At 40.5% G+C, this 24,541-nt stretch overlaps 1 protein-coding gene across 2 annotated transcripts in view; it reads right to left on the bottom strand.

Moving 5' to 3' along the window:
* Nucleotides 1-6,413: 6,413 nt before the first annotated feature.
* LOC136882337 (uncharacterized) overlaps nucleotides 6,414-24,541 on the bottom strand; it is a 292,794-nt gene continuing 274,666 nt past the window's right edge. For both annotated transcript variants that reach the window (XM_067154928.2, XM_067154930.2), the window contains one exon: nucleotides 6,414-6,981. In XM_067154928.2, coding sequence (XP_067011029.2) covers nucleotides 6,734-6,981 — 248 coding nt within the window. In that variant the 3' untranslated portion in view covers nucleotides 6,414-6,733. The remainder of the gene's footprint in view (nucleotides 6,982-24,541) is intronic.

The raw sequence follows: 24,541 nt of genomic DNA, 5'->3' as shown, positions 1-24,541 counted from the left end.
CCATTTGTCACATTTTTTACAAATTCGTTTTACAGCAATTTTGTGTTCTAAGAAGCAGGATGCATGTTTTGGTGTTGAAAGGAACCATTTCCTGGCAGCGCTTGTGCCATTACCACAGCTGTCAGGTTAGTTATTCCGTGTTGAAAGGAACTTAGTCCTGCAGTTAGTGCGTTTCAACACGGAATGTCTACCAGCGCCAAGCAGCCTATGCAGAGAGCGCTGCTGTGTCTTGGATGTCAAGATTGGTGCGCTTGTTTCATTTGTTACATAGATGTTGAATGTTGTCATTGACAATATATCCTACGTGGTTGATGTGCTCTGCATATTATTAATCTTCTTCTTGCTGTGTTCTTAAAAATATTTTCATCATGGACAACTAAGTTATGGCAGGAAAGAAACGTAAACGCAACGAAGAAAATTATGCCGGGAATAAAGTAAAGCGATCAAGGGTAAAGGGTACTGCATATACAAGCTATGCAGGAAAGGCAGTTCCTCAGAAAAGTATTTGACCTCCCTGCAGGTGTGATGGAGATTATCATTTTTAACTAAATAGTATCTGTTCATCCATTTCATTTCCTAAAAAGAGATTCGAACGATTATTGATACTGAAGTTATGATTACTTAATGGATGTCTGACAAAGAATTTACCTAGGTAACTTGTTTGTTTTAGGTGCAAGCGTCACTGCTTCAATATATTGCATGAGGAAGAGAGGCTGCAGATATTTAGTGCTTCTTACGATTATGAAACCAAAAATGAACAGGATATCAACTTACAGAGACTGATTGAATGGCATCCCATTAAATGGCAAAGACCAAGGGCTGTTAATCAAGATGGAGAACGATCAAAAGTGGAACCTGAATCAGCATCTACATATTTTGTTCTTAGAAATCAGGAGCGTCTGTAGGAATGTATTCATTAGTTTACACGGATTAACACAGAAGGGTGTATTCAGGATTGCTCAGCTGTTGGTGAAAGGCGAAAGCCCAGTGGACAAGATAGGATTCAATAAGAAGACGCATACTATATCATGTGAAATCTGCACTGAAATTCGGGACCACATTCTCAAGTTTCCAGTCAAAACTTCTTATTATGGGGGTAACGAAGTAAACTATTTGGACGCAAGGCTGAACCTTAAAAAAATGCATGATTTATTTTGTGAGGAACATCCTAATCTTGAAGTAAAATATACATTTTATGTTGATTATTTCAATAAGAACTTTGGCTACAGATTCAGTAGACCCCCAAATAGATGTGTGCAGTATCTGCGGAGAACTTCAAGTCAAAATGAAGTCTCCTCACTTATCACAAAATGTTAAATTAGCAGCAGCAAGTGAGCTAAATATTCACAAGTGCAGAAGTCACAAATTTTATTCTTCTATGAAATTATGCTCAGAATCCTGCCAGTCTGATGATACAATCTGTGTTGCCTTTGACTACATGCAAAATTTAACTGTACCTCATATAGCTGTTCAGGAAATATTCTACGTAAGGCAGCTATGGGTACATGTATTTACAGTACAGAACCTCCAAGACAGTAGTTTCAAAGTATACATGTATCATGAGGGGCAGGCCAAGAAAAGGGCCAATGAAGTGTGCACATATTACACTATCTCACCAACGAGATTAAACCAGGCACGAAGAAACTTCACTTGCGTGTGCAGGCCGAAATAGGAATCATTCATTTATTTGTTTCTGCATGGGCTTGGTGTGCTCTGCATATTATTAATCTTCTTCTTGCTGTGTTCTTCTTAAAAATATTTTCATCATGGACAACAAAGGTTATGGTAGGAAAGAAATTGAGGAAATTATTCACTGCTTCCCTGTTAGAGGTCATTTCTTCCTGCCTTGCGATAGGGATTTTGGTGTTTTCAAGAAACAAATTAAGCGCTGCGACAGAATCTACACTCCAAAAGAATACTGTAATATCATTGCTAACGTAAAAAAGGATGTTACAATAAAAATGGTTGAAGGAACTGACATCATTGATGTGGATGCGTTGTGGCCTAAGCATTATAGGAAAAGAACTGTAAGTGATGAATCGACAGGGAAGGACGTTCCTAGAAGTGTGAAGGTGGTGTTTGTTCTTGCATCGTTTTCAGAGTTCCAGTATTCTGCAGATTATCCTGGCAGAGTGATTGGTCGTCCCTTCATTGGGAACATAGTCCATCACACATTCCATTTGTCTCAGCCTTGTCCAAGAAATGGTCCTCTTATGAATCAGTTGATCAAGGCCTATGAGAAAGGATGAGTACCAATCAAATCAACGAAAAAGGATGATCTCAAGAAGGTTCATTGTTATGTCACGACTTCTGAGGCGAGTAACGCATTCTTTGATGAATGACTAAAATGGCCGTGTCAGTGAAAAAGGTTTACCTGTCTTTTTTTAACAGTATTACTTGTTTTAATAATATGCTTTTGTTCCTCAATATCTGTGACTATAGTGCAACTGTTTTGTTAATGGGTTTATATGAACATACTGCATAACAAAATAATAAAGAATTCCGTGTGTTGTTTGAAGAAAATAACAGTTATTTCATTTAAGTTACCTTTCATTTTCATGCTTGCATATACATATATTCATTTAAAATAAAGGAAATAAACCAATAACATAAATGTTATTGCTCGCTTATAGGTTCTGTTCGTTTCCATGTTGAAAGGAACTAAGTCCAGTTATGTATTTTGTCAGTAAAAGTGTTAGTAGCATACGGAACAATACAATTTTTACTTTATTATAATGGTGTGTGTGCGCGTGCGTGCGTGCACTTTACAATGTACAAACAATTATGTCTCATATTACAATACAAGAGCAGAAAAATAGTTTTTTGTGTTTATCTCAAAACTTTAAATATTGGACATAGTGCCTTTCAACAACGAGCTATTCAATTGTATGACCTCAGGTATCATCTCAAGTAGTGTTGTCTAGGCAAGCTCCCTTCTGTCTACCAACATCTACTGGATGTTTCCTATGGTTTCCCCTGTAAACCATGTGGAGGCTCTTGAGCCGTAGGTACAACCATGTTGGACGGGTATCTGTCGAGAGACCAGTCTAATGAATAGCAGCAAGGGCAGTCTGGATGATTTATTGGATTTTTATTTTTTAAATACAATTTGCTGTACGTCACACCGACACAGATTGGTTTTATGGCGACAATGCGATAGGGAAGGCCTAGGATTTGGAAGGAAGCGGCCGTGGCTTTAATTAAGGTACAGCCCTGGCATTTGCCGGGTGTAAAAATAGGAAAGCACGGAAAACCATTTTCTGATTTATTGGTATGGCTTTGTAATAATGTTTAACATGGCTTAGCTTTATTGATACTACTACATGGCTGAAAGCAACTGGAAAATACAGCCGTACCTATCTCCCGAGAACATGTAGCTCTCTCTGTATGAAGGAATGATGTACTGATGATGGCTTCCTTATAAGTTATAAATTTCATTTTTGTTCCATCTTGAAGTGCAATTATAAGAAATAAATTGACAATACAGTATATCAAGTAAATAATATTACATATTACATATGTAATAATCAGTAAATAATATTACATCAGTACCGGCATACAGAGTGCTACGTTTTGTCCATAGATGTGTCTCGGGAGAAAGAAGTAAAGGCCTATGAACGGCTTATATTTCCCTGGTGCGGCCCATACTACTATAGGGCCTTCCTTCCTGGCACGCAACGACAACGGGAAATATGAGGAAACTAGAGCGTCCAGTGACGAGCAGAGCGTTTAATTAACAAACACATCCCTTTAAATTCAGCCACCAGTGAACTCGTTATGTACACAAATAGATGTAGCCTTCCTTAACAAATCCCTGACAGACAAAACACACCTTTTCCCTTTCCACTGCCTGCAACTTCATTACCACTCTGTTAAGAGGGGCCAAAGAGTTACTCTTGTCTCTCCCTTCGCCGGAATAACCTCATATTTAAATGGCTATTACGTAAGGTCTGCTCGTATCTGGAATCTTCTACCATCTGAGGTAAAACTACTTCCTCTTCCTCACTTCTTCTGCACAGTGAAGAAAATGCATATGTAAATAGAAACTCATGTGATGTATACAACTTGTATAAATTAAAATTGTCAGAAAGATGGGTGAAAGTATGCTTGAATGTGTATGCGTGTGCATGTGGGAGTGGTTGTGAATGAGTGTATATAGTGGTATGAATGAGGGATTAAATGGCTGGATCTTCTTACTCCAATATGTATAGAATAAATCAAGATAATTATTATTCTAAGAGTAAAGTGTTTGGAGTGTAAATATGTAAATGTAGAATTGTCTACATATATGTAATATTCAGTAGAGTTTATGTGCACATAACATGTGGGGATGGAGGCACTTCCATGTATGTGGGGCATGCACTTTCTCCATTTACCATCCTTAATTGTACATGTACAATTTAAGGAAAATAAATAATAATAAAAATAATTCAGGTAATACAGGAATTTTCAAGGCACCAATAGAAATTATTGTTAGAATGAGGTTCTCGCTATATACTGTACTCACTATAGCAGACTTCTTCTGTAATTATTCTCTCTCGGTATCTGATTCTGATCACCTCCAGAACCTCAAACAGCTTGGTCAAACAACGTTATTGAATGCATTTTCTACGTCTAGGAATGTCATGTATGGACGTGGCCTTGTCCTTTTTAATTTGGTTTTCTGAGATATGAAGTTAAGTCGGGATTGATTGTGTTCCTACATTTCTTCTGAAGCCAAATTGATCTTCTACCAACTCTGTTTCAACTTGTTTTTCCATTCTTCTGTAAATAAAACATGTTAAAATTTTGCAGGCATGAGATACTAAACTAATGGTTGGTAGTTTTCACACTTGTCAGCACCAGATTTCTTGGGAATAGGTATAACAACATTCTGTATAAAATTGGATGGCACTTTTCCTGTATTGTGCAATAATCTCATGAAGCTGGTTTCTCATAAGGCAGTCAGTAACTCTGAGGGTAAGTCATCAATTCCAGGTGCCTTTATTCTCATTTACGTCTCTCAAAGCTCTGTCGAATTCTGACTGAACGCCTTAACATTTTCGGAAACAATAACTGACAGTGTCCAAAGGATGCAAATAGAATTGAAACAAATAGCAGTTTGTGCAGTGCAAAGCCTGGTTGGAAACAGCCATGATAATTGTGTAAACACACACACACACACACACACACACACACACACACACACACGAGAATGAATTTATTCCCGTTCCCTTTAGATTGCTGGAATGGTCCCACATAATCGATATACAATCGCTCCATGGGGCGAGAGGCTTAGTGTGATGACAATAGCCCTACTTCGGTAGACAATGTAGGCTTGCTAATCAGACAAGTTTTACATGCTTTAACCAGTTCTCTAATTTCGCTGTCCATACTCTTCCAGATAAACAATTCCCTTACTTTCTCTCTGGTTTTAAAGATGCCCAGGTGTCCACCTAATGGGTTCTCACTGTAATATTTGAATATCATAGGTACTAGAACTGCTGGAACCACAATTTTCATCTTTTGATTGTGCCTTAAGGGGCAACACCGAATCTCATCCTCAACACATAAGGGATGACATGTTCCCCAGAAGGAAGGGTTTCCATAATGGGATCCAGCACCTGATCTTCCCGTTAATATTTAGCTATGCCATGATATAGCATAGGGGTGTCAGTTAGAATAGCACTTATTGGAGGGCTTTCCTCAGAGTCAACAGAACTAGAATCGCTGGAAAACATTCAGTTTAACCCATCTGCGACCACATTCTCATATCCCTGAATGTGTCGCATGTCAAACTTAAAGCTGAAATTCTAATCGCACATGAGGCGATACGCCTCTTATGTCAAGGCCTAGCTAATACCCAGCTTAGGGCCTGATTGTCGGTCTCTAATTCAAACTTAACATGCTCAAGGTAAAAACGGAATTTTTCTAAGGTGAAGAGCACAGCCAGTCCTTCATATATATAGAGTAATTGGCATCTTGACATGACAAGGTCCGAGACATATAGGCGATGGGCCGTCTTCCGAGTTAAGACTCCTGAAGAAGAAGCGCAGCGACCGCCGATGAAGACGCATCGGTCTGTACAATAAATTTGCTGGAGAAATCCAGCATAGCCAAGGCAGGGACGTAGGGATGTGGTGATCCCATCGCCTAGTGGGAAACCACTGCAATCAGCTACCCGAGTATTGGTGGGAAAACCATAACATTTGCGGGGTATGGAGAAATGCCTACTCCCAGTCCTGAACAACTAGGATGAAATAAGGCAGAAAGCCTTTTTCACAATTTCATAAAACCATCCTTAATCTCTAATCTTCACATTTCTAAATAACATTTAGATATTGTAACTGGAGGATTTATCCTCATCTCAAGTGGCACCTTAGACAGTCCACCATGAAAAGTCTTTTGATGAATTAATAAATAAACTGTTACAATTTAAATTTCAACATGTTTATTATTTCTAATTACAATAGGTGATAGACGAGATTCTAGCGACAGTGCCTACCACATCTTTTGTCCAATGCCTTTTTTCATGAAAACATTGGAAAAGTCAAAAGAACCCGCTGTGTTACTAACCCAAACCATCTTTCTGGCATTTTACAAATAAAATCAACTGATGTTGATAGACAGACTGATGAAAGTGCAACACAATCTATCTTCAAATATTAATTATCTAATATGGGATAAAAATGAATTTATTGGATAAACATTCGAAGTTCACACACTAAGACACAATATTGTTTCCCTCCTATATTCACAGCCAGTCGTCCAGATTGTCAAACTGATTCTCTATATCCTCCATCAGTTGCTGACTGCTTTCTTCCTCTTTGTCCAACATTTCTTCCAAATCCTCCATCAGTTGCTGACGGCGTTCTTCTTCTTCATCCAACACTTTCTCCATATCCTCCAGCAGTTGCTGACTGAGTATTCCCGCCTTCTCCCTGGCCTCTGGCTGCTCTGCGAGGATGGCCTCTTCCTCTGGCGTCATCTGCTTCAGATTACCTTGAAGAGAATACAAATGACACTCACTGAGTGATTGAACGAGAATTGACACATGGCAGTGTGGCGGTTTGATTGATTATTATTACCATTTATGACAAAAATACAGTAGCCTGAACTGTTAATTTTATTTCCAAATGCAATAATGCCCCATGAACAGAGTGACCAGATTTTGGAAATGAAAAACCAGGGCACTCTTGCAAATTTGTAAAAAAATTAAAACATCTATAAAATAGGACAAAATAAAGATGGTAGTGTCAAACTGCAATTACTTTCTTGAATCATGTATATCTGCAAGAGTTCAGTTTCTTTTTGAATCCAGTCATAAAAATCTACACAGGTAAGATCAAAGTCACTTTCAACAATCAAAACCAATTTAAAATGATGAAATTTTGGATATTAGTTTATTATGAAGTGTAATACTACAGCTTTTCCTCTTTAAAATGACATATTACTCATCCTGGCAGCTCAACTTGCAGTACTAATATGCTGTAGTGGGCGAATCACCACATACAATACGTGCTGAGTGAAAACGTCCTTATTCAAATTTCCCGACCATTCCAAAGGCATTATATTAAGTATGTATGGCATATTTCTTGTGTTGTCTTCTTGATTTGACAGACTATTGTTTTGTCGGCATTGCTGTATTCCTTGGATATCATTGTTTACATTGACTCATTTGATGTTTAGTTAAAGATTTGTGTACCGGGCGGTACACCTCTACGACGCTAGTTCAAATTTTGCGCCAATTGAAACTTCTCTACTGGAGAAACCCGGAACTTTACCACCGAACTATACTGGGTATCAGAAGATGTCACTGTGTGTGTTTTTGATTTGCTTTTGTTTCTCATTGATCAAGAAGTGTGGACTTTCTCTAACAGATGTCTCTACCAAAAACTATGGTAATACACTCTGGTGCAATGGAATGAACTCTCTTGAAGAAATTTTGTATTCATAAGTTTTGTCTTTACTAAATTTTGTTCTGTGGTTTGTGGGTTGGTAATATTAACTCTTTCTTTCCGCCTGTTTTGAATGTAACCAATCGGTAATTTTTGTAATTAATTTTCCTCCAATCATAGTTTTCTTCTTCAAATTTCCATGTGTAATTCATAGTATACCAATAAAAATTGAGGGGGTGTGTCTTCTCATTCTTGAAAGGTCTCGAATTTTCCACGAGGGTATAAAAACTGCTAATTTTCTTGTCTCGGGGCCACTAGTATAACATCTAACTCAGTGTGTGAATATGTAGCAGGGGGCAGGAAGCGCCTCGTTCTTCAGGCAGCAGATCTTCAACAAGGTAATGGCCCTTTTAACAGCCCTTTTAACATCTTTATTTCGTGCTAGCTCAGCAGTTTAACTCTCGGGGAGGGTTCGAAACCTTTCATATGTAAACTATTAAACATGGAACCCTCTTCCTGGTAAACTTCAGTTTTCTTGAACTTTAATTCGGGGATAGAGATTGCTTTACCCTCTCGAGCTTCCCTTCATTTGAAATTGAGGTGACTACGTTTTCATAACCGTTTCTTCTCTTCCTTAATGTATTAAAGTTTTCTCATACGAGTCACCTCCCTACCTTGGGATTAGCCCCTGTGTATCGGCCTAGCGCCACTTAGGTTTTAAAATGTAGATTTAGGAGTGCAAATTTACGCCTCCATCCTTTTGTTTTGGGCCATTTGAATTAACCTGGTTTTTGCACACTTAGGCCCAGTAGATTGGGTACGAGATACCCCTGTTTCTTTATTATGCCTTGATGGCAGTTTGCGTAAAAGTTTGTTATTGCCTTTATAGGCTTGAAAGATCGAGAGCGGGTCAGCTCTTTATGGTGTTGTGGTAAAAGTGCCTTAGAGAGGCTTGAAATGTAAGGTTGGGAGCTAATGCTCCATGTAAGTAAGGGTTTTCTGCCCTTTGGTGTTTTGTGATTGTGAGCTGAGAGCTCAAGGATTGATGAATTTGGGCCGGTAGCCCAGAATTTGTAAAGACCACTTAACTGGTGCTTTCTTGTAAAGCGGCATTGTACCTGATTTTCTTTGTTATTTCCCCCTAGTGGAAACTGTTTAAATTTTTCTCTTGGTTGTGTACCTGATTTAACTTGTTGTTATTTGTTGTACGCTCAAAATTCTGTCACCATTGTTAAGTTTTGAAAATATAACCTTGTTGAAATTTTAATTCATCTTTCGAACTTGTAGTTAGACCCATTCCAGCCCGCACCTTCTTTCACCTCTGACTTCCACGGATAACTCCGTAACAATTTGTATTGCATTATTTCTATTGTGTAACTGGAACTTATCAAACATGCCTCAATTTAGTATTAAAGAGTTTATAAGACGGAAAAACCTCCTTGAAACACTAGTGGAACTGAGACAATTTCTCATGCTGTATAGTTGGGCCCACGAGAGTTGAAGTCTGACGTTTGAGTGGCGAAAGAAGTAACTATGAAGTACGCTGCGTTGTCATGGTTACCTCCATTTGCGTCATATGGCGCTTTCATACAGGCTGAGTTTTTAATAAAACACGTAGGCCTTCCTGCCTTCCTGAAGGACATCACGGGGGCAGTGGTCTAATGTAATTCAATAACCCGTGACCAGTTCCTAAGCTCGTGTTAATTCCAGCATGTAAGATGGAACACGACATTGCCGATATATATATTTCATAATCACTAACAAAATCATCAGTTCCTGACAATAAACTCAACAAATGCACATGTTAAATACATAATAGAACACTATTCACATTGATAATATTTTTATTATTTAACGCCTTTTTTAACGGTACCTCTACATTTCAGGAATAAACTACGGTATATTAAGTACAATAGGAAGACGATACTTCATCGAGGGAAGAAATCAGTCAGAATATGAATGAAAATAATGGAATGAAGGAGACATTTAGATTTTCCCCGATAATTGCTCAGAAAATAGCAACAAAATGTACAAATATGTAATGTACACAAAGCACTGAATTGTAACATGCATACGTTATCATTAAAGACTGTTATGCCTTTCAGCATTCTGTCTGCAAGCCTCTGTGAATTTACTAAACTTTGCCACAATCCTTTATTTACACCTAGTGCCGTGGCCTCATTTAGTTCTATACCTCTTATCTTTAAATCGTTAGAAACTGAGTCCAACGTCCGACTCGTTGGCTGAATGGTCAGCGTACTGGCCTTCGGTTCAGAGGGTCCCGGGTTCGATTCCTGGACGGGTCGGGGATTTTAACCTTCATTGGTTAATTCCAATGGCCCGGGGGCTGGATGTTTGTGTTGTTCCCAACATCCCTGCAACTCACACACCACACATAACACTATCCTCCACCACAATAACACGCAGTTACCTACACATGGCAGATGCCGCCCACCCTCAACGGAGGGTCTGCCTTACAAGGGCTGCACTCGGCTGGAAATAGCCACACGAAATTATAATTATTATACTGAGTCTAACCATCATCGTCTTGGTCTCCCTCTACTTCTCTTGCCTTCCAAAACAGAGTCCATTATTCTCCTATCCCCTGCGGGTGGGGGACGCACATGTAGAATACACCCGCGATATCCCCTGCTTGTCGTAAGAGGCGATCTAGGCGCGGGCATGGATTGCGGTTTGTTATAATATGTTGGACCTCCTGTGGATGGGAGAGGCTGAATACATCCACAGGTAATCCCTGCCTGTCGTAGAAGGCGACTAAAAGGGTCATTTGGCCATGGTCCCCTCTTTATTTTTTATTGTTTTTCCGAGGGTCAGTTGTAGACCATTTCAAAATATTTGATTTGCGTCCTGCTTGGAGATGGATCTCCTACGTGTGTGACTACACTCGAAAGCCCGTGTCAGTAACCACCCAGGAAGCGGCGGGTGGGAGTGTCATGTACCCGGGCAGTACTATCCGCCTGACAACACAGGTCCCCGCACAGCCGAATGCCAGAAGAACATATTCTTAATAATTATTTTTATTTATTTTTACCTATATTTAGTGCTCTGTACATGCTATTGCGGGTGACTGGAGGAAGGGAGTCCTAGTACTCATTGCCTCAGTCTTCCCGTATTAGGCATCGTCCAACATCGGACCCCGGGCAGTACCGGCTATGACCAGGTGGGTATTGCCTTGGCTGCTTGTTTCGGCTACAGAGACCCCTGATCGGAGTGGGTGGCATTCGGGAAGGATGATTTCGGGCATGGCGTTGAAACAACTTCTGCCTGCCTCCTCGGGTAGTTAGCTACCCAAGTCTTTCACTTTTGATTCCCTAAGGGGGGGCAACCCCTTGGGAACAAGCACAGTGTATTAGTCTGAGTCCAGCTTCCCTAGGTTCCTAGTTGCTACCAGAACCGATTGGCATGATTTCAAGGTGGTTAAATTGATTCTTTTTAGTCGTAACTTACGGTGTACTTCAGGATCTGAAGAAGATGCGCACTGGTGGTTTGCTTCTGAAGGCGAGCACTGCGTTCCAAGCAGATCGGTTGCTTAAGTGCAACCACTTTGGCAACATCCCCGTGAAAGTGGAAGAACACAAAACCTTGAATCTGGTTCATGGAGTTATTTTCCACCGTGATCTCGTTCTGAACACTGATGATGAATTGATGGAAGACATGAAGCACCGTGGCGTGACCCATGTCCGGCGTATCACACGCAAAGTCAACTGTGAAGACGTTGCCACGGGTGCGTTCATAGTCTCCTTCAAATTGTCAGTGTTGCCAGAGAAAGTCGAGGTAACAACCTATCGTTGCGATGTGAGGCCGTACATCCCCCCTCCTATGCGATGCTATCAATGCCAGAGATTCGGACACATGGTATCTCGTTGGAATCAGTCTGTGTGGGGTACATGTGGAAAAGTAGCTCATGACGCGGAGGAGTGCACAACTCCATACAAGTGCACTCACTGCTCTGGTCTTCATTCTCCTCGAGATCGGAACTGTCCGACCTATCTGAGTGAGAAGAAGATCCAGGAGAGCAAGTCCCTGGATGGTCTTTCCTACCAGGAAGCGCGCCGTAAGTTTAATTCTCTGAATGCACCGGCCAAGACACTAGACCAGTATGATAGCTCAGTCTCTCCCAGGTTACTCATTTTCAACTGGGACACCTTTCCAGAAGATCGCTGCGCCCAAGGCGGCAGTTGCTCCTGTGAGCAACGTCGCAAAGAGAACGAGCTCGAAGGCGGGTCCATCCCGGCCTGCGACCACCAATAAGCCTGTGCCGGCTAAGAAACCTACGGCGGCACAGAAGAGGAAGAAGACAACGTCTCCTTCCCTCACGAAGTCGGCGAAAGCCGCGCCTAAGCCGGCGGAGGCGGCATCGTCGACCAGGGCTGGGAAATCGCCTCCCAGCCCGTTTAAACAAGAATCGACGGCGGGGAAGAAGAGCGCCCTTACCAGGCGTTCTTCAACATCTTCTACAAATGGGGCCTCACGCCCTCCACCCAGAGGGTCTGACTCTGCGCCAGCGGGTTTTCCTCATGGAAAACCGGCGCGCTCCCCTCGTAGGAAGAAACCCCGCCCCCGGACTACGTCGAAGAAATTCAAGGCCTTCATCACCTCGGCTGGTGACGAGGTGATGTACACTGAGTATTTATCTCCATCTTCGGATGGGGGTGTTAGTGTAGGTTAGGTAGCATTACGCTGCTTATAACCTAAACCTCAGAAGTCCACACCCACACTATGGCACTGTTACAGTGGAATTGTAACGGTTGTGACAGGCGTCCTGCTGAGCTACGCCAGCTCATTAGTCAGTTCGCGGCGAATGTAGTCTGTATTCAGAGACAAACTTTAGACCAGGTCATCATATGGTCTTAAGGAATTTCAAACTAATACTCGACAGAACAATATTATGCCCATCGGGTGTCTGGTGGCGTGGGTATTTTTGTTCAGATCGTTCTGATACCTACAGCAAAGAAGTTCCTCTAAGGACCCCACTGGAAGCAGTTGCAGTGCAGGTACCGCTGCCTGTCATAGCAACAGTGCGTAATGTTTATTTTCCACCAGGCCAGCCTCTTAACATAAATGATGTCACTGATCTTATAGATCAGCTTCCACCTCCCTCCCTCCTATTGGGAGATTTTAACGCCATCACCCCATGTGGGGCTCTAGGACGCCTTGCCCCGGGGACGAGAGCTGGAAAGGTTAGTAACAGAGCTGGATTTATGTATTTTGAACACGGGGGAACCAACTCACTTTAGTGTACGTTACGGCACATATTCTCGCATAGACGTAAGTCCATGCAACCCAACGTTGGTTCTGCTGTTTCGGTGGAATACACACGATGATCTCTGTGACAGTGACCATTTTCCCATCATCCTTACTTTGTTGACACAAAAATCTGTCGAGGCTCCCCCTCGATGGATTCTTAAACATGCTGATTGGCCAAAGTATACATCACCAGCTGTCTTTAACGACGATATCAGGCGGACTGTTGGCGAGGAAATAACTTACATCACACAAGTTATTCTTGCTGCTGCTGAGGAGTCCATTCCGTTCTTCTCAGGGACTCCTCGCCGAAAACTCGTTTGCTGGTAGAACGAAGAAATAGCAGCAGCTATCAAAGAACACCGACGTGCTCATAAAAGTTATTGTAGACAGCCTACTGTGGCCAACTTGGTAACATTTAAACAACTCCGCGCTAAGCGCGAGTTTTTATTAACCAATGTAAGAAAGCTTCGTGGAAGAGATATGTGTCGTCTATGACGTCACAAACTCCATCATCTCAAGTGTGGACTAAATTTCGATGTATTTCGGGTATCCAAGGATCATCTTCTGTACCAGGAATTTTTATTGCAGGCAATATCGTCACTGAACCCCTCTCGATTGCTAACCACCTAGCTAGCCATTTTGCGGATGTGTCCGGCTCCGGGAATTCCCATCGTGATTTCCTCGCTTTGAAGCGGGAGGCATAACGTCGTCACCTCAGTTTTGCTACTCAAGCTTCAGAGGACTATAACGTGCCCTTTACGGAGTGGGAACTCTGCAGCGCCTTAGCGCTTTGCGAGGACACGTCTCCAGGACCAGACAATATCCATAACCAGACGTTGAAACACCTTAGTGAGGACAGTCTATATCTCCTTCGTGTGTTCAACCGAATCTGAATGGAGGGTGATTTTCCGTCTCGGTGGCGAGAGGGCATAGTCATTCCTGTCCTCAAGTCTGACAAAGATCCTAAGTATGCAGGAAGTTACAGATGTATTTGCCTTACAAATTGCCTGTGTAAGCTATTTGAGAGGATGGTAAATCGCCGAATTGTGTGGTGTCTGGAGAAACAAGGACTCTTGTCCGAGTACCAGTGTGGTTTTGGAGCCGCTCGATCGACCACTGACCACTTGGTACGCCTGGAGAGCTCTATCCAGGATGCGTTTCTCCGCGAACAGCATTTGGTAGCTGTTTTCTTTGACTTAGAGAAGGTCTGCGACACCACATAGCAATATAGTGTCCTTTCAGTCCTGCATCAATGGAGATTCCGAGGTAACTTGCCGGTATTTATAGCGAATTTTTTGTCCCTCCGTCTATTCCGTGTCCGAGTAGGGAGCTTGCCTTGTCAGACAACCAAGTGGGGTACCTCCGTCGGTAGTACGACGACCTGAAATAATCCTGGATCTGCACACTGGCCCGAAGGAAAACGTGGGCCCTTCGATTTATCGGAGGCTCTTCCTGTCCGTTGTTGGCCAGTATCCAGGATCAGTCGTCGTTTACTCGGATGGTTCAATGTGGCTGAAGATGTTGATAATATACGAAACATGTACCACTTTTAACCATTAAAAATTGCCTTAAGCAATCGTTGTATCGACTAGGTGGAAAATAAATAAATACTTAATTGTGAATCTATTGAAGTGCGATACGGACCATGAAGCTGATTTTATGTAATAATGCCTTTAAACTTGCGATCATTAGTCAAGGGACCTCTCTTTATTGAAACCTGAAGCAAATATTCTTATATAATCTAAACACAGGTCGTGATTCTTAATTTCTAAAATCTCACACGCTTTGTCCACCTTTGAGAAGGAAACACATAAGAAGAAGAAGAGGAGGAAGAAAAATGTATAATTATTATTATACGAAACAAAAAATAATAAACATTATCAAAATTTCGAAGGGTGCTGGGAACACCGTCATGTGATGGTCCAGGTACATTCACTACCTCTCTTTCCCCTTCACTTTGTTTGCAGAGCTCCTTTTATACATACATACATACATACATACATACATACATACATACATACATACATACATACATACATACATACATACATACATACATACATACATACATACTGAACCCATGACCTTTGTGCACTAAGAACATTATGCATAAATCGACAATCATTTAAAAGTTGGATTCTTGATAGCATGGATTTGACACGTGACGAAGGGGTGATTACCTTCGGTCCCACGCTCTGGAGTACGTGACGTCAGCCACACGTGTCGACGGCGGAAGAATCTCAAGCCATTTTTGTGAACTATTTCAAAGCGCGTGTACATGGCGTGACCCAAGGCAAGTCAAAAAAATATACTGCCTATCAAAGGGGGTCAATCATCTCACAAGTCGAACCCGTATAAATTTTAAATGTCCATGAACACTACCGCCAGAAATGTAGCAAGCATGTAGTCACTTTCAAAACTCTTGAAATTACAGTTTAGTTAAGTCAGAAAATTTATAGAAATTTTCTTGGCGGCGAAGGGAGATATCCAAAGAGAGGGGGTAACTGCTATACATATGAAGGGACGCCATGACGAAGTCTCCTCCGGCATTTGTAATACAAAGCGGACGAAAAATTGTTGAGCTGCTCTGCGAAATCAAACAACAAAAATAGACTGAGTTCAACTGCAGATTTTAGCCATTGTGGCCATTGTCTTGACCCCATGAGGAGATAGTATTCTTGAGTGAAATAATTGTACCAGATAGGACGGTCAAAGTACTGAATAAATTCTAATGTGATTAAGTAATTCGTGTGCGGAAATAATTATAGTCCATCATGTGCGCTCAGCAAACAAGTGAAGGGTACTTTTTATGCTTTATTCCAGGAAACCTGAAGAAATATAATAATGATCTGTAAATCCATGAATGTAAAAATGGCTAAATAAAATGCCAGGGTCGCAGGTGAGCCCTATGACGAACAATGGTGTGACTACATGAGGTAGGTGACTTTCCATCTTACTACCTATTATATCTTGTTTCATGATCTCTAAAAGTGTATTTGAATGGGGATATACGACGCAGTGGTCACCCCTACTAAGTTTTGTAAATGTGAGAATACGACTAAAAGAGTCATTTGTTTTATTTTTCACTTGGATAAATTTTTGAAGTCTTGAGAGTGCCGTATAATGTTGTAAAAAGTTATTGAATAGGGTTTCGAAGTGATATCACGTCCAATGTAGATCGTCATCCGTGTGAGTGTACTGCCTATATTTTGTGATGTCAAATTAAGATGTTTATTCGACGTAAAATTTTTCCTGTCTGCAATTTGACGTTAATAATGTAGGAAACCATGGTTACTCATTTTCAATCGAGTGGAAGCGCGCTGTCGGGTGAGAATCTAGGGTGATGAATTTGGTCACGGATAGAAACGTTTTTCTAGGCCCATTTTAAGCTGTGTCTGACTGACAATAAAAAGATCTAGTAGAATGTTTGTCATTTTTCGTAAAAATCAAGTTATTAAATACGATACAATTTATGCGAAGTTATTCATGATTAATGCATTGTGCGATATTAGACGTCGAGATTTCTAGTAAGGATTTTATTCCAGTTCTTTGTCGATGATAATTGTGGAGCTGGGAAACAGAGGTTAGTTTTGTTGATATGAGATTTGTGAATCAGGTTGGACCTGTCATTGAAGCCGGGACACGATAGCCCGAGGTATATTTTATAATGTTGGGAATGGAAAGAAATACATAGAAATCCATAGTGGTATTAATTTGCGACGCGTATAAATAGTGTGGGCATCTTGAAGCACAATCTGTGCATTTTGTTGGTTAGAATATCGTATTTGTTTAATTATGTCGGCAGAGTTTAAAGGAGAGCATTTTGAGAAGCCAGTCAACTGGAACAAACCAGGTGTTTCATGTTACTGCCAACCGAATTTGGGGACGAGAGGCCTCAGCTGAGAGGGTTACACCATATGATAACGGGACAGGCGTGGAATTGAGATTGTATTCTCGGCCGGGGAGAACGTTAAAATGCTGGATTTAGTTGAAATTCATAGCCGGTAATAATCTGAGTATTGTGGAATACTGTAAATTTGTTTAATTGGGGATGTAATGAACATTTGAAACCACGAACTTCGAGTATAAGGAACAAGAGTAAACAAATTCAGGGTTGTCCAAAATATAGAGCGATGATTGTGATGATTGGTTTGTCTGTGAGGGGTGTGCAAAATTCATAAATGGTATGACGAGATATGACATCGTAATTATATGGCGAGTTGTTTGGTTTGTACGTAGATTATTAGGATATCCAAGTGTTAATAACGGTTAGGACTAGATTAGATTTTAATGTGTGAGATCATGAGACAAGAACTGGACATGAATTATGTAACAATTCTTTTCCTGCCAGATAAATATCACAAGATTGAATTCACATCACAGCTGCGTAGGAATTTGTGAAGAAACCAGAGTCTGCGGAGATAAAATTTACTGTTCTTTAACATTTCGTTAAATCATTTAAATTTATTTAATTATTAAATTCAGTGAAACCGCATTTTGAAATAACTTTAATCAAGCGAATAACTTGGAGATGCATTCTGGAAATTTTAGTTTGTTTTCTGGGGAATATTTAAATGTAAAGTAACGATAAAGGGGACATATCCGAAGGAAATGGATTTTACTGCCACAAAGTTTGTGAGCATTGCTATTGTTGTAATTATTGAACTTTGATTGATTAAGCAGTGAATGTGCTGGGGATAGGAAAGTGGAAACTTTGGTCATCAACCGATGTAACTTAATTGTGTTTAGCCTTCAGCCTAGAAACTTGGATGGTCAGGGGGTCATCAACCTCAGTGACTTAGATTAGGGCCATATGCCACTGTAGCATCATTTTCCTTGCGGCCATCATCCACAATGACTTTAAAGTAACTTAGAAGTTTAGATGTCGGTCTATGACATAGACGCAGGTCACATCGATTCAATTAAGGGTCCATGCCGTAGAACCACTGTGTGGCACACACCAATTGGACTGCCTGAATTATACCCAGAGTCCAGAGTTCGTGTTACGAGGGCTGGACCATAACGAATCACTATGATGGTACATGTGGTCTCACATGGAAGCCTAATTTAAGGATTTCCAGACTTTCCTTTCTTAAATAATTAATAATTGAGACAATGGTTTCTAGTAAGAATGCCCATCAGGCAGTTACGTTAAAGCCTCACACCAGTGTTCTGACCTTTATGTAAAAATGATTGTGGTGTCCAGTGGACACAATTGACTTCTATGACACCGTTGACATATCAGATTGCTTCAGAATTTTCCTGAATAAAAAGGAATCTTTTAAACAGACCTTTCATTCCAGTAGATAGATTAGAATTACTGAATCCTACCTTTACCTCAGCAAGTGACGAAGAACCCGATACGACCCAAGAGACAGATCTCATGAACTTTGCTGATAGGTAAGGAAGGTAGGTATCCCTCAATATGGACCAAAGGGTTCAATACATACATACATACATACATACATACATACATACATACATACATACATACATACATACATACATACATACATACATACATACATACATACATACATACATACATACATACATACATACATACATACATACATACATACATTACATTACATTACATTACATACATTATCATTATAGACTTATGCTTTTCAGCGTTCAGTCTGCAAGCCTCTGTGAATTTACTAAACGTCGCCACAATCCTCGATTTGCAACTAGTGTTGTGGCCTCATTTAGTTCTATACCTCTTATCTTTAAATCGTTAGAAACCGAGTCTAACCATCGTCGTCTTGGTCTACCTCTACTTCTCTTACCCTCCATAGCAGGGTCCATTATTCTCCTAGGTAACCTATCCTCCTCCATTCGCCTTACATGACCCCACCACCGAAGCCGGTTTATGCGTACAGCTTCATCCATCGAGTTCATTCCTAAATTAGCCTTTATCTCCCCATTCCGAGTACCCTCCTGCCATTGTTCCCACCTGTTTGTACCACAATCATCCTTGCTACTTGTCTGTTACTTTAAACTTAAGAATAAGATATTCTGAGTCCACCCAGCTTTCGCTCCCGTAAACCAAAGTTGGTCTGAAAACAGACCGATGTAAAGATAGTTTCGTCTGGGAGCTGACTTCCTTCTTACAGAACACTGTTGATCGCTACTGTGAGCTCACTGCATTAGCTTTACAACACCTTGATTCAATCTCACTTACTATATTACCATCCTGGGAAAACACACAGCCTAAATACTTGAAATTATCGACCTGTTCTAGATTTGTATCACCAATCTGACATTCAATTCTGTTGACTTTCGTACCTACTGACATCAATTTAGTTTTCGAGAGGCTAATTTTCATACCATACTCATTGCACCTATTTTCAAGTTCCAAGATATTAGACTGCAGGCTTTCGGCACAATCTGCCATTAAGACCAAGTCGTCAGCATAGGCCAGACTGCTTACTACATTTCCGCCTAACTGAATCCCTCCCTGCGATTTTATACCCTTCAGCAGATGATCCATGTAAACTACGAACAACAAAAGTGAAAGATTCCAGCCTTGTCTAACCCCTGTAAGTACCCTGAACCAAGAACTCATTCTACCATCAATTCTCACTGAAGCCCAATTGTCAACATAAATGCCTTTGATTGATTTTAATAATCTACCTTTAATTCCATAGTCCCCCAGTATAGCGAACATCTTTTCCCTCGGTACCCTGTCATATGCTTTCTCTAGATCTACGAAACATAAACACAACTCCCTATTCCTCTCGTAGCATTTTTCAATTACCTGGCGCATACTGAAAATCTGATCCTGACAGCCTCTCTGTGGTCTGAAACGACACTGCTTTTCATCCAACTTCCTCTCAACGATTGATCGCACCCTCCCTTCCAAGATGCCTGGTATACTAATCAATGAGATACCTCGATAGTTGTTGCAATCCTTCCTGTTCCCTTGCTTATAGATAGGTGCAATTACTGCTTTTGTCCAACCTGAAGGTACCTTACCAACATTCCATGCTAATTTTACTACTCTATGAAGCCATTTCGTCCCTGCCTTCCCACTATACTTCACCATTTCAGGTCTAATTTCTTCTATTCCTGCTGCTTTATGACAATGGAGTTTATTTACCATCCTTTTCACTTCCTCAAGCATAATTTCACCAACATAATTTTCCTCCTCCCCCTGAGCTTGGCTGTTCGCAACACCACCAGGGAGATTTCCTTTTATGTTAAGATGATGTTCAAAATATTCCCTCCACCTCTCCAATAATTCCCTGGGATCTATGATGAGTTCACCTGAATTACTCAAAACATTGTTTATTTCCTTTTTTCCTCCCTTCCTAAGATTCATTATTACTGTCCAGAAAGGTTTCCCTGCTGCTTGACCTAGCTTTTCCAGGTTCTTCTTTTTGGATTCAACAACTATTTGTTTTGCTCTGTTTCTTTCATCTACGTACAAATCCCTGTCTGCCTTGGCCCTTGTTTGGAGCCATTTCTGATAAACCTTCGTCCCCCGGTCACCAGCAGACTGCTCGCCGGTCGCCTTATATAGGGTTGGCTGGGCATCATCAGCACTGGCGGCAGGCGAGTGACTCACCCGAAGGGCGGTATCCGTGTGTGCCTTGACAATCAGTCATCTAGGACCGAATTGATAGTCAGCATTTATAAATAAGCGGAACCCTTAAGTAATAAGGGATCACTTATAATAAGTATTCACTTATATGAGTTGACAGCACTTAAAGAGCACATTCAATGATACAGTAAGTATCACTGGAGATCTGGCAATTCTGTATATTATGCCCATGCTTCCTGGATTGTGTAGTTCTGGCTACCGAATAGTGGGATGATCTACTGCGTTTTGCTTATCGAAGGACATCGCACGACCGCCCGTGACATTTTTGAGGTTAAAAGATCATCTATATTGTATTTGGTTATCAGAATGGATAACAAAACAGTGAGCAGAGACTGCACCTGCAAGAACATGCACATAATATAGAAGAAGCAGACTGACGCAGTTTCCCATCAGAATATGAATGACGTGGGAAAAACTTGTTGTGGACAATGCAAACTACGAAAATGCCCAGTCTAATTCTATTCGTAATATAATTTGTTTATAGTTATCCAGGTACTCAAACCTATACGAATATTCATCCAAACGTAGAATATCTAGCCTTACAGCGCTTTTAATGATTTGACAAATATATCCGTAGGTAACCGTTATGTTGTAATAGGCCTAATTACTTCTCCAATAAAACGTGCAATGCCATAATTTCAGAAACTTCTGATATAATCCAGCAAATGATTGGTTGATAACCTGATATAAATAGCACAAATCAACCTTAAAATAAGTGGTGGTAGTGCAATACCCTCATTTTTCTTATAACTTCTTTACTATTCTATAGGCCTACAGTCTTGATAACTTATCAACTGTAACAGGTTCCCAATTAATTAAGAGAAATACCGGTAATGATGATGGTGATAATAATACTAATAATAACAATAACCTGAAATTAAGAGGTGGCATAAAATATCAAAACAATATCTTCATTGACGGTGAGGTAGCGAGTCCTCCAGAGGTTATGATCACTCTCTCAATTAAAGGAACAAGAATATTCATAACTCTCACTTTACTAAAACGAAACCTTCTTTAAATCGTTGGTCGCATTACATTTCGACAGGATTTTCCATCTCTACTGTGTGCACGGAAATTATTCTCTGAATGAAATGCAACATATTCAGCAAAATCAATATCCTCCATCTTGCTGCAACATAGGCGAGTCACTTGTGTGTGTGGGAGGTCCACTTATAACAATAAGTGGGACACTTAAGTCATCATCACTGACACGACAGTCCTTTGTGGGCCTTGGCCTTCTGAAGAAGTTTTCCCCATTCTTTCCTGTTATGCAGAGCACCTCCAATTCTTAATTCCAATTATCTTTACATCCTCTCTCACCCCTTCTTCACACCTTAACTTTGGTCTGCCAACTTTCCTGATTCCTTCTGGCACTGCATTAAATATCTTCTTTATCATTCTGTCACATGTCCTGCCCACTCCAACCTTCTGATCTTTATGCAGTTAACAATGTTTGGTTCCTTATATAAATTATACAGTTCATGATTATGTCTTCTTCTCCAGACACCATTTTCTTCCACTGGCCCAAAAATTTGCCTCAAAATCCTTCTTTCAAATATACCAAGCTGTCTTTCATCAGATTTTGAGAGTGTCCAGGTCTCAGCACCATATGGTATTACAGGTTTTACTAAAACTTTATACATCAGGACTTTAGTTTTCCTGAACAGCAGCTTAGACTTCAGATGTTTTCTGAGGCCATGATAGCACTTGTTAGCAGACAGTATACGTTTCTGGATTTCAGAACTAGCATTGTTCTTGGAATTAACTTCTGATCCAAGGTAGGTAAAGCTATGCACAACATCAAACTAATACGAGCTAATTTCTATGAATGTAGACTTACTAGGGTAGTCTTTCTTGGTTACGGGCATGTACTTAGTTTTTCCGTCAATAATCTGTAAATTCATCTTTCTTGCTGCTTTTTCGAGGCTTGTGAAAGCTTCTTTCAACGCTCTTGGTGTTCTTGCGATTAAATCAATATCATCTGCATATGCCAAAATTTGAACTGATTTATATAAGATGGTTCCCCTTGTGTTGATACTTGCATCTCTAACAACTTTCTCCAAAGCTATATTGAACAAAAGGCATGATAATGAATCTCCTTGCCTAACTCCGTTCTTGGTCATTACAGCACTTGATAACATATTCTGGATCTGAATTTGATTCCAAGTATTTTCCATGGTAGCTTTCAAAAGGGCGATCAATTTCTTTGGGACTCAAACTCTTCCATTGCTACATAGAGATTACTTCTATCAATGCTGTCATAGGCTGATCTGAAGTCAATGAAGAGATGGTATGTATCAATTCCAAATTCTTTACAGTTTTCAAGTATCTGGCGAATTGTGAAGATCTGATCAATAGTAGATCTTCCTTGGCGAAATCCGCATTGATAGTCACCAACCACATTTTCCACGGAAGGCACCAACCTGCTAAAGAGAATATTGGAAAATATTTTATAAGCAATGGATAATAAGCAAATACCTCTATTGTTAGAACAAATCATGATGTCACCTTTCTTATGTATCGGGCAGATGATACCTACGTTCCATTCATCAGGGATTGTTCTAGCTGGGACACTTAAGTAGGTAATATGAAATGAAACCTGGCTTATAAGGGGCACTTATGTATAAGTGCTGTCTATGAATTCGGCCCCTAGAAGGGTCTCTATCCCATTCATATTCTCTCCTGCATTATCCTGCTCCTTGTCACTGTAACATTCCGTTTCACTGGAGCTTGAAGAACTGTCTAAGTGAATAATTAAATCGTTCACTCCATTGTCAATACATCGTTCCCATTTCTGCGCCTTTTCTATTCCCCCCTCTACAAGTCCTATGGCATCCTCCATGTTTTCCCGGCTTACCTGACTAATGCCCTTGCAACCTCTGTCCAAAGACTTTAATATTAATTATGTAGACTCACAGAGCGCGCTGGTGCTATGCGTAAAATTGAATATCTTCGCGCATCGCCATGGTGCGGGTACTTCAGTTTTGAATGCATGGTTAACGCGTGGTGATGTTTATAGTTCCTTGTGTGTTTTTCATGAGGATTCCTACCGGTTAGCGGATCTGTGGTTGTGTTATGTGATAAAGTGATAATGTATAGTATTGGCAGCTATTTTTAGTGGTAAGTGCGAGCTTAGATTGATCGGCGATATGGCGCCTGGTAATGACGACGTAGTGTTTTATCCTCCGAGTAAATTAATTGTAAAATGTGACGAAAAGTGCGCAAAATGTCGAATTAGTGAAAATGGAATGTTGTGTGATTCATGTGATAGATGATGACATTATAAGTGCGGAAATTGCCCTAGAGATGTAAAAACTAATGAAAATGTTGACTGGATTTGTGAGCAGTGTGTTCGGAATGTCGTAGTTGGCGACGGCATTGATGATGAAGCACCGAAAATAAACGATGAGGAATACAAAAGTGCATTAGAAGTTATAAACATTGTGCAAATGGACAATGAGGCTCTCAATGTAGAAAATCAAGAATTAAAAGAAAGACTGCGATCACTAAAATTCGGGACTGGCCGTTCTTTGAGTGATATACCGATACCAGTAACAAACTCGAGCACATGGTGTCAAGTAGTTCATGGTTGGCTGGTTAAGAAGAAATCTACAGCTGAATTTCTGGAAATAAACATCAGAAATAGGTTTTATGCCCTAAATAATTTAATTCTGGAAGAAAGTGATAGCGTGCGTGAAACCAAATCATCACGAACCGCTGCCGTTGCCATGCCAAGGTTAGAAGTTAGGCCTAGATTTCAGAATTAAGACCCAGCTAGGCCTAAATC

The sequence above is a fragment of the Anabrus simplex genome, chromosome 10 (assembly GCF_040414725.1).
Source record: "Anabrus simplex isolate iqAnaSimp1 chromosome 10, ASM4041472v1, whole genome shotgun sequence".
NCBI lineage: Eukaryota > Metazoa > Arthropoda > Insecta > Orthoptera > Tettigoniidae > Anabrus > Anabrus simplex.
The sequence above is the reverse complement of the archived record's forward strand: the minus strand, read 5'-3'. Positions and strand labels throughout refer to the sequence as shown.